Raw genomic sequence first — 14,507 nt, 5'->3', positions numbered from 1 at the left:
TAAAAATTAAGAAAAAGATACAACTCAAACTTGCTTTGGCTTTACTTCAGAGACTGGTGAGCACACAGTGTAAGTCTCGCCATTTGTTACTGCTTTGAGATGTGGACATAACTAATGCCAAAGGAAGTAGTTAATTTCATGGTGTGGTATAGCACTTTATATTTAAATTTATCTAAGACGATGACAGATAGCAATCTTAATTTCCTCACCACTGCTAAGTCTTCATAAATGTAATTTTTTATTATGAATTTTCAGGAAAATATTTGGAGATGTTCTATTTTGTTTGAAAGTTTCAAATGCATGGCTCTTAAATACAACTTTCAGGATCTTTCTTCACTTAAATTCCTTAGGATTCCAAATCCTCCAGACTCAATTAACTGGGGTATTATCTTAGTTTCTACTAATTCATATTTTAGGCATAACAATGGTTATTGATGAGTTCCTAAGAATTTCTTAATTTAAAAAGGACTTAGAAATAGAACAAATGAATAACTGTAAATTTTGTATAAATATAAATTATTTCTTTTGATTTTATAATATAAAATTCAATTTTAATTTGTCTTATGAAAGCAGAACACTGTAGATACTTGGAAGCTCATGTAGCAATCCTATACCTAAATACTTAAGTCATAGCTTGCATATCTTTTTGGATAATCTGATCTCCTCATGACTTATTAATTCATCCAAAACAGATATGAAACACTTAAAATTGAATTAAACATGATGATCAGGTCCTATGCTCTTACACACGAACTGACACACCACCATGGGAGCTGGCTGAGTGATTAGGAGATTGCATAAGCTTCATCACACACCTTACCTTTTCCCTGTAAGTTAACATTCACTCACTAAAAAGATACTGAGCTTTATGCAACTTCTGAGCCTTACTTACCTCCTATAGTATCTTCATACCTTTAACAGGTTCCCAACCTCTTTCCTACCAGCTAACTACTTGCTTTGCAAAATGACACTCATTGTTTCTTTTCCACAAGAACAAAAACAGAGAATAAAATGCTAATACCAAGAACAATCCAGTAGAAACTAATATTATTTATTCTATGACAATTCTTTTTGTTTTAGTTCAATGCTGTGCTATCAGATGTAGCCAGGGCACCAGTGATAATGTCAGAAAATAAAAAGACGGTAAATGAATTAAGAACGAAGCACAAAATGTCCAAGTTTAATAACGACTAACACAATACATAAGCTTTAGACTTTACCTGAAAAGACTCATACTGCTCACGATCTACTGGACCTGTACAATACAGGTTCCCAGTATCTCTCTCCACATAAAATAAATTTCGAGGTTCTTGGTCCACTCCAGGTCCACTGATGGAATAGTATATAGTGTAGTTTTGGGCTGTGTCAGATTGGATCTAAAGAGCAGATATTACAAACATGAGACAAATTTTTATTTCATCAGAACTTTCAGCTGTATATTTATGCAATCATATCTTCATTTGTATTACAACAAATTGTCTTCCTTGACTTATTATTACATTATTATATTATATTATAAAATATATTATTATATTTTATATGAAAATTTAAAAAGCAATAAAGGAAGGCTAGTAACTGAGCAGTTTCAAGAACAAAGCATGAGCAAAATAATGCAGCAGCATTTGTTTTCCAGAATAACAAAGAAATCATTTAAAAGCTAAATAGCTCTTTGAACTGGGCGTGTGAAATTTTTTGCTATATTAGAAAACAAAAATATCTTGAGCATGAAAAATTATTGTCCTTTTTAAATACTATTTTTATTATACATGATAAAATATTTAAGAAAATAGATTCACAGTATACTACCTGCCAGGCCAAAACTTGGAAAGCAATTTCCCTAAGAAATTTTTATTAGTCATCAGCTTTCTCCCTATTACAGGAGCTAAGTTTAAAGAAATGTATATATATTCCTATATATATGATTCAAAATGAAATAGTATCCTGGAGAGGGTGATATTTTGGTCTTTGATTAAGATAGCAAATTTCTTCCAAGTTTTTTCCATCCTTTCAGTAAGATCTTGACTATCATTATGTCAGGATGACTAAGACAATTATTTCCTAACAATTTCTTTCATAACTTTAATACCCTCATCTCTGACCTCCATTAAGTGTGTCGGTTGGGTATAAAGAAAGGTTCTTTCTCCCCACTTCAAGAACTGAGGGAAAAACACTGAATGGGAGAGTGGCCAGATAGTGGAAGAAGGCAAAAAGATTCATGCGGGTTTCCATGAAAGTCAAAAAAAGAGAGAGAAAATGTGGATCCAGTATGACTGAGGAAATGGACTTGGGAATAAGCAGTAGAAAGGCATGCATGTCCTTATCCTTCATGGCATTTGTAATTTCATCCTTTATTATAAAAGATATTTTTGGATTTTTGAGCCTATGCCTAGACTCTGCAATACCCTTGTTGATTAAAAAATTACTAAAGAAATGGACGCTTGAGAATACTACGTGGGTTTTACAGTTTTGTAGATAGGCTTTGCATGACGAAAGCTGCAAAAAAGTATGTAGAAATGCATTTACAACAATATATTGAAAAATCTGATACAAATATCCATTCACTCATATTTTTACACACTTCTTTTTGTAATATTATGGTTGAATCCAGGAAGTGCAGAGCTGCATCCCCAGCCTTTTCATACATGTATATTTTTTTAATTTTTTCATTTGGATACAGGGTCTCACTAACTTGCCCAGACTGTTCTTGAACTTGCCGGTCCTCCTGTCCCAGACTCCCAAGTAGCTGGGATTACAGGTGTGGGGCACTGAGCTTACATACTTTGTGTGTGTGTGTGTGTGTGTGTGTGTGCATGATACAGGTTATTGAACCCAGGACCTCAAATATGCTAAGAAGCATTTTTCCACTCAGCTACACACTTCCCACCCTTACACAATTATTCATAAGTAACTGCATATCAGTGTCATTTTTTTAAAGAAAAAAAACCAGACTTCTATAGCAGAAGGAAAATAAACTGCACCTGTTGAAGGAAAAGTGGGAACGGACCCAAAGAATTCTCTAGCATTGAACAGGGAATAGGAGCCCATCTTCTTTTGGAACGTCTTAGAAGTTTTTCTGTAGAATGCTTTTCCTTTTGTACCTTGATTTAGAAGACAGAGAAAACAAAATAAACAAATAAAGCTAATGACTAATTTCAAATGTTAGAGCTTTAATACATATTTCTCCAGGACTAGCTGAAGAGGTATAAGCCCCTAGTAGTACTTGAAAAACAAAGATCAACACTGCAAAAAGATAACGAAGAAATAGCAGGCTTAGCTGTTATTACAACAATCCTCTTGAAGAAAATAACTTGATGGAAACATAGAAATGAGAGAGAATGGACTGGAAGTCTAGAAACAAAACTGAAAAGATTACTGTCTCCACATTGCCATGCAAAAACATGGGAGGAGAGATATGCAAAGAAAATAAATATGCACCCTTCCACATTTAGCAGAGGCATCTTCAACTCACCAACCATTAAGCAGAGCCGAGGGATGGACAGAGAGATCTATGTTAGAATGAGGAGAAAAATACTCTTAAACTACTGCACCAAGGAGTGGCCAATGGTTAATAGAAGTCATTTTCATCTTGGATATCACACAGCAGTAGACATTCTTGTGGCCCATATTATAAAATAGTCATCTACTGTCTAAGGCTACAAGTTATGCTGAGACGGATGGGAAAAAAAGTTTTTATTTATCTACAGATAGAGTTTCAAAACTGGTTTTTTGGAAATCCACTCTACAGGAAAGGCCAACAAATGCTGCTTTGTGTCTAATCTCAAATTCTCAGCCTATAGCTTATCCCATTTTCTCCTTTTATATCTCAGATGAAAAGCAATGGCAGCCTGAAATAATCTGTGTTACCCAATCCTTTTCCACTTAAACACTGGTAAGCTGCTATATGGTTTTCATTTTTCTTCAAACAAAACTATTCCATATCCTTCCTGATTCCACATTTTCCCTGGCAATAAATCTACAGAAAAGACATCATTATGCTTCATTTACATAGTCCTTATACCTTTGTTTGATCCTCTAAAAAGACAGAGATTGTCTTCTCTTCTTGGCTTTCTGTGTCAAAAAGTGATATGATAAACTCTCTCTTCTCGGAGGCCAAAAGAACAGCATTTGTTGTATAGACTGATCCATCTTCTAAAACCTGGAAATCGGGGTCACTTGAATGAATTAGAGTTGCAGATTTAAAGCACTCCTCCAGGTTAACTGTAGAAAATATACATAGCAGTTATTTGTAAGATGAAACGCAGCGGTATGTAGATTTAACACTAATATATGCCTGTGAGGGTACCCAAACACTCAAATTCCAAATTACTTCTACATTTATCATTCTTAAAAAGACATTTGAAACTATAAGGTTAAGTTGTGCTTAAACACACATATTACTTTTAATGCTTATAAAGTCATCTTTTAATATCCTTTTAAAGAAAATATTTGTTCTGAAATAAAAGCACATGAACTTCCATGTTTAAATATTTAAGCCAATACCAACCACAGCTTCTCTTTCTCAACTGAAATTAGCTATAGAGTTAGCTAACTCATAAGAAAACCTGAAGTTAAAAACAGAATAGGGCTGATTAAAATTGGTAGTTATTAAATTAAAATATTACTGAACTCATGGGATCTGTGAAATATTCATATCCTGTGTCCTCACTGGTTTGATCTTCCCTTATACAAATGAGTTATGTAAAAAAGTTATTTGACAAAAATAACAGTATGTGAAAGTGAACTGCAATAAATCCACAATGCCCTTAGATTCAAGAAATAGTTTTAAGGGCCAGGGATTTAGCTCAGTGGTTTCGCCGCCTGCTGCACAAGCATAAGGACCCGAGCTTGATCCCTGGTAGCAAAAAAAAAAAGAAATAGTTTCTCAGTTTCTTAGAAGCATGCATATGCTGTAACCGTCAATTAATGTAAATATTAAAACTTATTTCATTTCTCAAACTAGATCTTTTTATTTACTCCTTATATCATATTTTTCAATAAAGAATGATATGCTTTAGGTTTAACTATCCTAAAACTATCTTAAACTGATGTTTAATAGATAATACCAAATTAAGATTGATTATGGATTTTAGCAGTTTCTTACCTCTACCAATGAATTTCTCAGCATCCAGTTTGGAAGGAACATACAGTATCACTGGTTTGCAGGCATCACAGGCAAATGTTAAGATCTAAAATAATTACATTGGTAATTGTATAAATTTGTATAATTTTAAATCCATTTATATAATTGGCAAAATAAACGAAAAACATTCTCTGGAGTAAGAAATCAGAAAAAAAATCAAAGCAACAATAAAACAATAAATTAAGACTGATAGCTCCTTCATCACAAAGCATATAAACTCAGTACTCTGTGCCCTCTTAAGTCTGTAAGAAAAATTTAGCAATAATTTCACTGAATAACCTTGTGGATATAGCAAAGATCCAGCACCCACCTGTGAGAGACAGAGCTGAAAAGTTTGAGAAGATAGCATATATATGTAAATAGGAAAAATAAATAAAAAACAAATTATACAAGCCTGAAAATTTCAATATTTTTTCCAACTGCCACTTCACATAGTTTACTAAATCAATAATCTCCCTTCCAAAAATCCCTACACACCTTTAAAGAGCAGCACTAGCTTATTACTGTGCAGTGATTTGAAGAGTATTCGTGTGCTACCCACATAACAAATAGATGCATGACTTTGATGTAAAAACTTACTTTGAAGAAACATCTCATAAATGAAAGTTAAGGTCATTTTAGAAAATGGTTTACTTAAATATTCTAAATGGTTTATGGTGAACTAATTTCAATGCAAAATATATTTGAACACACTGAAATTTAATTCTATTCTCTGAAATTTTATAATGAATGCTTCTGAAAGTTTCACATTTCTTTCTCTATAGTTTTGGAAAGGTCTTTGGCCAAAAGCAAGATAGCTGACTAGGATTTATACTGTCATTTATAACATCCATAAACATAAACCAAACCCATCTAAATTTGGATGAAATTTTATCTCATACATATCAACAAACCTTTAATTATAGAATTTAAATTATATATGAATGATTGGTAAGGCAGAAATTATATTTTATTTGCAAATTAAACACAGATACAATGAAGAGATTGTACTTGAATTGAAAATTAAAAGATGAGCCCTTGCACTGGCTGCATAGTTGAGACAGAGAATAGGAGTAGAATCAATGATTCCCAGGGTCCCAGCTCAAAGTGATTGACAGAACACATTCACTTATAATCCTGGCATGGTGACACAGGCCTGTAATTCCTGCACTCTAGGAGGCTGAGGCAGGAGGATCCCAAATTCAAGCTCAGCCTGGACAACTTAATGACTTAGCAAGACCTTTTCTCAAAAATTAATATAAATAAATAAATAAATAACAGGAAGGGCTGTGGAGGTAGCTCAGTGCAAAGGCTCTGGAATCAATCTCCAGTATTGAAAAAAACCAAGCAAAATAAAGAATACATCCACTTATTCATTCAACCAACATGTATTGGTTGCTGGTAGGTGCGAGGCAGAATCAAAGGGTACTGCTGTGAACAAAGCTAAGTCCCTCAAATAATAAAAGGCAAAAACTAAATACAAATACACAACTGTACAACTGTCACACAATCCTGAGGCAAAGGGATAAAAGCTATGAGAAAAGTAAAGCAAGGAAAAAGGGTGACAAAAGGAAAATCCAAAGTCTAAATGAAGTGAGGAAGCAAACCAGTTCCCTAACTGGGGAGTCTCCCAAAAACCAGAACAAAGCCCCCGCAGTGGGGCTTGTGTTTGTTAAACAATAAGGGAGTCACAGTAGCTGAGCACAGGATACAAAACTAAAGGTCAGTCTGGGGCAAGTCATGAAAGGTCTGAAAGTCCATGGCTAGAAACACAGATTTTGTTCTGAGTGCAGAGAAGCAGTAGTTTCCAGAGGCTGCAGCGTAGTAAAATCTGGAATTCACACTGAATCATTCTGCTACTTATGTGATGAACAGAATATAGAGGAGCAGGAGTGGATGCCTGGAGACCGACAGGCCATAGCAAGAATCCAAGAGAGGGATGCTAGTGACCTGGACTAAGGTGGGAATGGTGGAGAATGTGCAAAGATGACCGGATTAAGACAGTAGATTATATTATAATATTTATACTCAGATTATATTTCCATCACGTGTCACATGACTATTGAAATTTAAATTTCAAAAAAATTGGGCCTATGTGGAGTCTACTAGCTAATTAGATTTTTTTTTCCAGACCACTATTTGTTCAATACTAGTTTTGAAACTCTTTCTAAAACAAATCACATCCTTTGATGTCTTGTTAATGCTTGAGATTTTTTTTAAATTATATGGAAAAATGTTTAAGTGCTTTTCAGTTTTGCTTTGGTTGAGTTCTACTATATTTGAATATTATTATAGTTTTTTCCCTTGCATTGCTTTTCTTCGAATAATTTTAATTTTGTATATGTGTGTGTTTAGTGAATGATAATAAAGTTATATTTTAAAAATTAATTTTAAAAAATTTTTCAAAATGACTGCAGTGGGGACGGTACTAACAGGATCCTGGATGTACAAGCATTCATGCACTTAACAAATATTCACTGAACCTCTACTCTGTACTACACATAAAGTGGTAAACAGGGTCTGCATGTAAACAGTCAATCCCAGGGTAAGACATCTGCAATCTCAATAACATAGGAAAATGAATGGCAGGGAAGGTCGATGGTGTGAGGAGCAAGGCTCATAACCTTGTGTAGGAGCCAGGTGAGTCTCCTAAAGCATGGTGATAAATTAGCCACAATAAGAGGAGACAGAGCTTACATTCCACGCCTATGTGGAACCACATATGTGAAGGCCCAGAGGCGTCTTGAAAAGAAACCGAGAATGGCTGGCATGTATAGTACAGAGGGAAAAAGTTTAAAATAGATTCAGAGAAATGGGTGTGGAGTAGTTTCTTAATGGCATTAGCAAAAAGTATGGATTTTTTCCCCAAAGATAATAAAAAAAAAAGATTTGTTTCAAGCAAATAAATTACATAGCAGCTTTGTGTTTGAACATGATATCTGAGCAATGCAGAGAATGGATCAGAGAAAACACTCTTCATTTCCAATGCAGGGAAAACCACATGCCAAACTAACTAGAATTGAGGATAATAAAGAGCTAATAAAAATGGCAAGGATTGGGTAGGGAAAAAACTGAAGATTAAGCTGGAACACAGAGCAGTAAGAAGAAGCCAAAATCAACTTTTGACTTGCAAAGGGTTGACTCTGATTTCATGGAGAGAGCACGAAATGAAAGCACAGGGGCCACCTACAATCTCAGAGAAGAAATTAATCTGGGTCCTGAGTGCTAAGGTTGAGCCCGAGGTAAGCTGACTTGCATGATCTGTGATCCCATGCATCTGTGATCCACAACCTCGAAGCCTGAATTGGGCCCGGCACGTGATCACCACCATACATGCTGAAAGGCACCTGATCAAATTCAACAACCATCGTTTTTTTTAAAGCCTCAACAAATAGAAATTAATGAATACTTCTGCTATAGGATTTTTACATATTGTAATCACAACACCAGCGGGAAAGCACTAGAAGCAATTCCTCTGCACTTAGAAACCGGGTAAGCTTTTCAAGTTCACCATAAAGTACTTTACATGACATATTAAGGGGCATATTACGCAAGAACATATGAGTTGCAAAGGAAAAGGTTAAAAAAAAAAGGAACTCTATTTTCATTTGCTATACCTTTACCTGGAAAATCCAAGCAAATCAACCAATTAATTATTGTAATATGATAATTAAGGGGCAAGTAACTATTAAAATAGAGACATTACTAGTCTTCATACCCATAAATGAAACTAGCTAGATAAAATAAATCATTTTCAAAAGCAATAAAATGTTAACATGCCAAAGAGTAAATTAGAGAAGAAACATGCAAAGCCTATTTGAAGAAAAACTAAAAACATTTCTGCAGGACATAAAAGGAGACTTGCACAAAAAGAAAGACATATCATTATCTTGGTTTGAAAAATATCAACAATGTACATATATCAGTCCTCACTCATTTAAATTAAATTAGTCCTCACTCATTCAAATTTTATGATCCTAATAAAATTCTCAACAGAATATTTTCTGGAACTAACCAGCCAATTCAAAGGGTCATAGGAACAATTAAAAGTAGACAGAAAAATTATGAAGAGCAATAAAAAGATGTTAGTCCTAGCAGATGTTAAAAGATCCTATAAAGTGTCAAGACAACATTAGCATGCTAATTCAATGATGCCTGAATTTGAAAGGAAGAAATATACAACTTCCCCATATGCATTTGATATGACTGTATACTGCCCATAAAAGACTTTCTGTTACACCTATCAAAAATTTACATTAATTTCTATTTATCCACATTTTTGCATACATATGTGTTGTCAAACTTTTGGATATTTGCCAAGTTTTGTTTTGCTTTTGTTTGTTTGTTTTTATGATACTGATTATTGAACCCAGGATCTTCACACTGAGCTATACTCTCAGTCCTTTTTTGTATCTTTATTTTGAGATAGGGTCTTACTAAATTGCTAAATTGTCCAGTCTGGACTGGAACTTGAAATCCTCTTGCATCCCCCTCCCAAGGTCCTGGGATTATGCCTGGCTTTCAATATATTTTTAATTCACTTTTTCTTATAATAAGTGAGGCTAAAATATTTTCATATTTTAAGGATTTTATTATTTTATTAGAATTTTTCAAGTTCTTGCTTATATTGAACTTTTTCAATTAATTTGCAAGAACTCTATATATGAGAGCAGCTTTTTAAAATATGGTTTGCAAATTTTTTTTCTAGTTTACTAGTTGTTTTTCAACACTGCTTATAGTGTTGTTTGTTTTGTTTTTTTGACATACAAAGTGTGTGTTTATTGTTAAATAACTGATTTTCTGTATTTTAATATTTTAACTTTTGAGATCCGATATGGTAATCATATTTTATACTTTAATACTTCATCTGTTCAGAATTTCCTATGGTATTACGTAGAAAGTTCAATCTTATTTTTTGGCAAATTTCTGCCTAGCTCAAGTGGTCTTAAACTCATTCTTAATCATGTCTTGCACTAATAATTTCTTATCCTCAATGATGTGCCATGCCATTGTAAAATAACTCTGTCTACTCTACACCCTTTGTTGGGGGAAAGAGCACTATCTACTAAAATTACATACTCATTTGCACTTTTGTTTGTCAACTCCATTTTTGGTACACTATTGATGTGAAATGATATATAGCCAAGTTTATTCATTGTGACAGTATTTGTAATAGCAAAAGGTTGTGGCAGATACAAGTAAGCACATCCAAGAGATATCTTTGAATGTTTAAGTCTATTGAGATTTACTGAGGGACCAGGGGAGGGAAGGAAAAATAAACAGCTTCCAGACTTCTACCTGAGGAGCAAAACATATGGGAGTGCCATATACTGAAATGCAGGGGTCTAAAAGAAAAATGACATTGTTAGGAAAGATGACTAATGCTGTGCCATACATAGTAGATAGAGATATGAAGGCTTATTACTCAATGACATGTGAACTAGCGATATTTAGGACACATTGGCACCTGTGTGATATTTTAAGCCATAAAAGCAGATGAAATGGCCTAGGAAGGGGGGGGGGTAAATTCCAAGAGGCAGGACCTAGAACACAATCCCAAGGAAAAACGAGCATTTAAGCATGGAAGAAAAAGTAATCAAACTCATAGAAGCAGAAAATAGAAGGGTGTTTGCCAGTGGCTGGGGTGTGGAGAAAGTTAGGCTTAGTCTCTGAATGGATATGAAGTTTCTGTTACACAAGATGAAAAACTTCTAAAGACCTACGGAACAACACTCGAAAACTTGTTAAAAGAGTAGATCTCACGTTGCATCACAGTAGTGACTCAGATTCCAAGTGGTCAGACAAGTCAAAAACAGAGTGAATTTCAACATTAGAGGCATAAGAACAGGGCAGAATTTCGTAAGGAAGCCAAAGTGTACTTGAATTTGACAAGGGAGGTCCCCATTGACCTTCGAGGGAGAAGCTTCCTCAGGTGTTCAGGCCGAAGAAAGTTAAGTGGTTAAGCAGTGAATTGTAAGCAGATGCTGATTTGCAGGGTGTATGGGAAGGAGGCAATGCAAAGGGCGCCTCACCCTGGAAGTCGCTGTTGAATGAGGCCTCACACTCAGTGGTGACACATTCTCACAGCCACGACAACTGGCGACACACAGAGCATGGGGGTGGGGGTCGTGGGAAGCCTCCCAAGTAGGATGAGGGCGCGGCGGGGTCTGCTCTCTCTACCTGGCTCCTAGCCTAGAAGGCTCAGAAGCTTCGGAAGATCAGCGAGGATTCGGTTTCCTTGTACTTGCTCAGCCTCTGCTTTTTCTCAAAAGGCTCTGTGTAGGTTTCTGAAGAACAACCCTCTTTACTGCGGTCCTTAACCATGCCTTTTCCTTCAAAGAATAAAGGCTAACCATGTAGAAATGGTAACTTTCTTAGGAGACAAAGCTTCACTTCTTTTGTCTCGAGCAACGTATTTCGTAAGTGTTATCCATTCCATCCTTAGTTTCCGCAACTATAAAATAACAGCTGCTGTTTATTTGGCCCTTTCTGTGTTACGACTACGCCTTGGAATTTGGGTTAAAGGTCTGGATCCATTCAGTTCTTCGCCAGAGACATTCTGGTATATGTTAACGACAGTCCCCTTACGTGAAACAATCAGGGAGGCTTTGTGAAATAAGAGCCAAACAGTGGAGGAAGGTATCCGGAGACTCGGGTCCACCTCCTTCAGAAAAAAATCAGCCCTCTCTGGCTCGCAGGGTCCCTGCTGGTATCTTTCAGAGTTGACGCTTCCAGAAGCCCCTCCGGAAAGGACGCTAGCTGGTAGGTTGCGCACTCCTTTAGACGTCCTCGACAAAACAACTTTCCTCCTCTTGAAAAGTCCAGACCGGAGCTAGCACCTCCGATCCCAGGTTCCCCTAGGGTGCAGGCCCGCAAGGGACTCCTGGGTTCCAGCGCGATCCAGTCTTTTCCTCCCGGAGGGGGCCGTCTAGTCCCAAACAAGGCCACCTGCTTGGGCTCCCAGCTCCGGGTAGGAGTGAGGTCGTCACAGCTGTGCTCTTTAGGGTGAGAAAGGAGCTGGGGCTGGGGCCAGGGGTTGGAAGTGGAAATCCAGATGCCTCCGGGGACAAAGGGTAGGAGGACTAGGACGCGCGTTCCCCGAAATACCTAGAGGACGGAAGCTGCACCCGCTAACAATGTAAACTATGTAAATGGTCACCAGTGACCGCCCATCTCCGGGCTTCAGGAACTGAGGATCGAGGGTCTCCTCCGTTCCCACCCCCCGTCGCCCCCTCACTCACCCACACGCATGCACCGAGCTCAACCCCCCCCCCCAAAGGCGAGGAGTCCCCTCTTTCACCCAAGGACACTTGCTTTCGGTCCCGTCCGCCCCGCGGCTGCCCTTTACGTGGCCGGAGCCCGGCGCCCAGCCGGGGGCGGTGCGCACCCCGGGACCGCGCGAGAGGCGCGCAGGCAGCCCCGGCGCACCCGCTTCCTGGCGCGCACCTAGAGGCCACGGATTTGGATGGGCGTTCGCCGCCCGCGCCTCTGCCGCCACCTGCTCGCGCCGATTACATCTCCGAGCCACCCTGCCCTCCCCTAGGGGACCGCGGCGCCTGGGTCGAGCTCCTCTTCCGGTCTGCCCTTCCCCACCCCCAGCCAACCCCAGGTTTAGCCACCTCTGGGACCCTGAACCCCAGCTTTGACGGCCACCCCAACCCAGCCCTGACCCCCAACCTCCCCCTTCGTCCCAGGCGGTCGGACCCCCCCTCTGTAGCGCTCACCGAGAGGGTCAGCAGGAGCTGCCGGCAGAGGCCTCCGCTCCAGGAGCGCGCGGGTCTGGGCGCCGCCATGGAGAGAGGACGGGACACGCGGGTCGCCGCCGCGCACCGGGAGGGGGAGGGCTCGGCGCGGCGCAGGGGCGCAGGCTGGGTCCGCGGCGCAAGAGTGCGGCCGAGCGCGTGGGGAGCCTTTTCTTCTTGCTTTCTCTGAAGTGCCTGCCTCCACCCAAGGGGCTTTTCCTCTGCTCCAGGGTGAGGCTGCAGGCGAATCCAAAGACACCGATCGGCCCCTCCTTGCTAGTTTCTTAAGTCTTCATTTCTTTAGGAATTCAACAGGTGGGAACTCCCTCTCGTCGCCACCCTGTCACCTGCCCAAAGTGTTTCTCATCCACGGGCGCCACCTATATGGCCCATGTCCCCCCGCCCCGGTGTCCGCTCGGCAGGATCAGCAGCTGGCCCTGCCCAGCAGAAGCCCTGACTGTACAAAGACTCACTCTCGAGCGCGGTCAGCCCGGCCCCGCCCAGCCCAAGGCCCTCTCGGCCTGGGCCGCCCCTGACCCGGGGTCATTGCAGACCCAAGAAACAGCCCGGAGCTGCAGAGTCCCTTCATCTGTCACCGCTGCGTGAGGCCCACCTCCTGAAGACTAGGCTCGGGAGGCTGTTTTCACAGTCTTTCCTGAAATATAATTCCCACAGACTTCCACATGGAGTTCCAGCAGCACTTTCAACTGGGACGAACCATTCTTCAGGATGTTGTTTCAGAAATGTCATAGTATGAAAATAAGACGAGAAAATTACAATCACTTAAAAACATAAATAGATCAATAAAGGTAAAATAACAAAAGGAAGAATGTGTTACTATGGAAAAATGCAACCGCTTAGGTCCTAAATGTGAGCTACTGATTTTCCTCAAGAACCGTCCTTATCAGGACGTCAACCACAGGCCTTCTTATAATTTCTCCCACGTTGATCTGCTGAACATCTCCTAGTTCAGAGTTCTCTTTCACTGCCATCCAAACCAGAGTTCATCGTGAGAAGTGAAGAAGAATGGGGTAATTTACATTTTGATTTGACTTACACTTAAGCTGGATGAATTATAACAGCGCATAACCAGGAAGATTAAAATATAGAAGCTGTGTGATTTCAGCTCTTCAGAAAGCAATGACAAGGCATTCTGACTCATCTTCCTGAACCTCTTTTCAATTAGTGACTTAAACCAGGTAAGTCTGACCACAAGGGAGAAACTTGGCTCTTCCATTTTGTTTGGTTTAAATCTTTTCCGAGACGTCTGGAGAAACCTACTTGAAAAGCCAACCATGACACTTAATAGCGTTTCAATTATTGAACGCATTTATGATCCTAATACCATTATACATAGGACTAGAGTGATTGTAATACTCAAAACAGTGCATGCATGTCTTATATCAGGTGTATTCGTTCCAAGCTGTTTTATTAATGAATGGCACATAATGAGCTGTTCTATTATTTCCATGTCTATAAAATCATCATTGAACTTTTGCTAGTAAAATAAGCCTGGCTCATCATAATGAGACTGGAGCTGACCTTCTGCTTCCATATTTTTACCCCTTAAGTTTCTCCAGCAATGGTTTGGTAAACACCCCTCATCCTATTAATGATAACATCATGAGCTCTAGCATGAAGCTATT

The 14,507-nt window shown here is 38.9% G+C and overlaps 1 protein-coding gene across 3 annotated transcripts in view; it reads right to left on the bottom strand.

The window, feature by feature from the left end:
• The window catches only part of Dsc2 (desmocollin 2), a 32,604-nt gene extending 19,261 nt beyond the window's left edge, over window positions 1-13,343 (bottom strand). For 2 of the 3 annotated variants that reach the window (XM_004853129.4, XM_004853128.4), the window contains exons 1-5: window positions 12,844-13,343; window positions 5,102-5,186; window positions 4,019-4,218; window positions 2,979-3,098; window positions 1,221-1,376 (exon numbers count right to left, since the gene is read on the bottom strand). In XM_004853129.4, the coding sequence (XP_004853186.1) occupies window positions 1,221-1,376; window positions 2,979-3,098; window positions 4,019-4,218; window positions 5,102-5,186; window positions 12,844-12,912 (630 nt within the window). In that variant the 5' untranslated portion in view covers window positions 12,913-13,343. Of the gene's footprint in view, window positions 1-1,220; window positions 1,377-2,978; window positions 3,099-4,018; window positions 4,219-5,101; window positions 5,187-11,151; window positions 11,229-12,843 lie in introns of those variants that run through there. The other variant, XM_021265124.2, reaches the window with a different exon arrangement.
• Between the last annotated feature and the right edge of the window lie 1,164 nt (window positions 13,344-14,507).

Source organism: Heterocephalus glaber, unplaced genomic scaffold (genome assembly GCF_053883595.1).
Source record: "Heterocephalus glaber isolate CG9 unplaced genomic scaffold, H.glaber_assembly_v1.0 deba00000331, whole genome shotgun sequence".
NCBI classification, from domain to species: Eukaryota; Metazoa; Chordata; class Mammalia; order Rodentia; family Bathyergidae; genus Heterocephalus; species Heterocephalus glaber.
The sequence above is the reverse complement of the archived record's forward strand: the minus strand, read 5'-3'. Positions and strand labels throughout refer to the sequence as shown.